The 3,093-nt window shown below is 38.6% G+C and overlaps 1 protein-coding gene across 1 annotated transcript in view; it reads left to right on the forward strand.

Moving 5' to 3' along the window:
- Positions 1 to 359: 359 nt before the first annotated feature.
- Positions 360 to 3,093, forward strand: part of ATP9B (ATPase, class II, type 9B) — a 151,572-nt gene continuing 148,838 nt past the window's right edge. The window contains exon 1 of the mRNA XM_010855064.1: positions 360 to 538. Within this exon, the coding sequence (XP_010853366.1) occupies positions 447 to 538 (92 nt within the window). The 5' untranslated portion in view covers positions 360 to 446. The remainder of the gene's footprint in view (positions 539 to 3,093) is intronic.

Here is a 3,093-nt window from a genome sequence, read left to right on the forward strand (position 1 = left end):
GGATTGTAGAAGCAATTTGCCTTTAACACACAGAAGAGGTATGGATTTTAGTACCCGGTTGCTTCAGGATTCAAGTTTTAGAATAATTTTTGGTTTGTGCTGTTTGAGAGGCCATATAGTCGGTGGCTCAGATGGTAAAGTGTCTGTCTACAATGCGGGAGACCCGGGTTCAATCCTTGGGTTGGGAAGATCCCCTGGAGAAGGAAATGGCAACCGACTCCAGTACTATTGCCTGAAAAATCCCATGGACAGAGGAGCCTGGCAGGCTACAGTCCATGGGGTCGCAAAGAGTCGGACATGACTGAGCGACTTCACTTTCTCACTTTATAGTCAAAAGAGTACTTATTATAATGTTTCAGAGCTGAATTGAATCTTGGTTCATTTACATACTAGCTGTTTGATCTTCGTTAACTTAAACTGTAAGCCCTAATTTTGTCTGCTGTAAAATGGGGGCAATATTTTTTCTTGTAGAATTGTTGAGGGTACCGGAGGAGTTAGTAAGGAGCCCATTTTTAGTGTTCGGCCCTGAAATGGAGAGGTATGGTTTCTCCTTTCTTCCCTGTCATTACCTATAAGAGTAACTGTGTTAGTAGTCTTCTAAGTAGTTGATTTTAGGAGATATTTTTGAAAATGTGCCAACTCTTTCACAATAGATTTCCCTCAAAGTTCTCATCTGCCGGTTTTTGCCTTATACATTTTAAAGCTTCCCTGGTGGCTCACACGGTAAAAGCGTCTGCCTACAATGCGGGAGACCCAGGTTCAATCCCTGGGTCGGGTAGATTCCCTGGAGAAAGAAATGGTAACCCACTCCTGTACTATTGCCTGGAAAATCCCATGGATGGAGGAGCCTAGTAGGCTACAGTACATGGGGTCATAGAGTCGGACATGATTGAGCGACTTCACTGAATGTGGTATATATACATTTAGGATCCCTATGTCTTCAGGCAGATGTTTCTTTTATTGTTGTCTCTGGTAACTTTTTTTGCTCTGGAGTCTCCTTTAGTAGACTAGTGTAGCCACTTCTGCTTTTTGTGGATAAATGTTTGCATCGTATTAGCATTCAACCTATCTGTGTTGAATTTGAAGTGGGTTGCAGCTGGATCATGTTTTTCCATTATTCAGTCTGCCAATCTCTGTCTTTTGGTTGGTATATTTAGGCCATTCATGGTGATTATTGATACATTAGTGTTTAAGTGTGCCACTTTATTAATCTGTTTTTCTGTTTCTTATCTTTCTCTTCTTGCCTTCCTTTTGCTTGAATGTTTTTGTGATATCGCTATAGTGTTTTTTAGGGTAGGCCTTTGTATAGTTTTTGTAGTGTTTGCTCTGGGTATCACTGTAGTGTATTGATACCAGTATTTACTATATGGAGTGATTTGTGGAAACTTGTTTTCCACAAATTTTGGTTCCTTTACTTCGCTTTCCCCCCATGCAATTTAAATGTCATGTCCTTATATATGTATGTGTGTTTGTTGGATTGTGTTGTAAAATGTATTTTTTAGATAAAAAAAAGTTTGCAGGTCACTATAGTTAAATTAGACTGGCAAATAAAAGCACAAATTAACTTCACAAAAAATCATGTCCTGAGTATCTGATGGTGTTAAACTTTTTGTTTAAATTATCAAGTATGGTTTATAAGACTTGTGATGAAAGGATAGCTTATTGAACGTACCCATATTTTTACTCGTTTTTTTCTTCCTTCCTGCTGTTCCAGGTTTCTCTTTTTTTTAATTTCCTTTTTGTTTTAGGACCTTCCTATAGGCAGTCTTAAGATTTCATATTATGATGTCTTTATTTCTCCTTTATTTCTGAAAGATAGTTTTTATTGGATAGAGAATTCTTGTTGATATATCTTAGTACCTGAAAACTCTTGTTCCACTTCCTTTCAGCTTTCATAGTTTCTGATTAGAAGTCCGCTGTCATTCAAATTGATGTTCTCCATAGGTAATGCATCATTTTTCTTTGGCTGCTTTCAAGTTTTTTCTTTGTCTTTAGTTTTCAAAGGTTTAATTATGAAGTATCTTGGTATGATTTCTTTGAGTTTAACTTGTTTGGTAGCCGCTAAGCTTCTTGAATCTGTTGGGTTTTGTGTCACCAAATTTAGGGAGTTTTTAGTAATAATTTCTTCAAGCACTCTTTCATGCACACCTCTCTCTTATCCACTTTCAGGACTCCAGTGATACAGATGCTGGATCTTTTATTTTACCTAATTCTTTTAGGCTTTTTTCCCCCCGTGTCTATTCTCTGTGTTCAGACTGTGTAAATACTATTTATTTGTTCTTAATTTCCCTAATTCTGTCATCTGTCATTTTCACTCTACTAAGTGACTTTCGCTTTCACATAGATCCCATCCAGTGAGGTTTTGTTTCTAATGTTGTATTTTTAAGTTTTATAATTTCCATTTGTTTGAAGAGAATTTGAAATTGATTGTTGAAGCATTTTTATGTTTGGTGCTTGAAATAATTGTTACACCATTCTATACCTGAGTTAATCTTAGGATTGATGTCAGTTGGTTGTCTTTTCTAATTCACATTGTCAGTGTTTTGATTCTTTGGATGATGAATAGTTTTTGATTGTTTCCTTGATACTTTTTTTTTAATATTAGGAGAATGCGGGCCATATTGGTATCTTTAATTCTAGCAGATGATAACCCTGTTTAGATTTAGCACATAGGTCCTGGCCTGCCTTTGTTGGCCTCAGTTCCAACGACAGTTTAATTCACAGGGCCTGTGTGCTGATTTTTGGTCTGTTGGTTTATGTCGTGCTACCAGAACTCTTACTTGTCTCTCTCTATGCTGCCGAGGAGAAGGGATTTCCCCAGGCTCGGGTCTCTTGGTGAGAGGTGATGGTGTCATCCCATGTGGATGATGAGACTCTGTTGGATGGACAGTGGCTGTAGCTGTCTCCTCTCCATCTGTGCCCCCTGACTTCCCTGGTGTGTCTTGGTGGGAGAGGAGACTCAGCACCACTGTGGCCAAGAGGCTCTGTGTGGCTGAATCGTTATTGCTTGTGCCTATGGCTGCTGTGGCAACTTGAGGAAGATGAGAAGAATTTCAGGCCATGGATAGAAGCCATTTCCTGAGTGGCTGTTTC

This window comes from Bison bison, unplaced genomic scaffold (assembly GCF_000754665.1).
Source record: "Bison bison bison isolate TAMUID 2011002044 unplaced genomic scaffold, Bison_UMD1.0 scf7180017864353, whole genome shotgun sequence".
Taxonomy (NCBI): domain Eukaryota; kingdom Metazoa; phylum Chordata; class Mammalia; order Artiodactyla; family Bovidae; genus Bison; species Bison bison.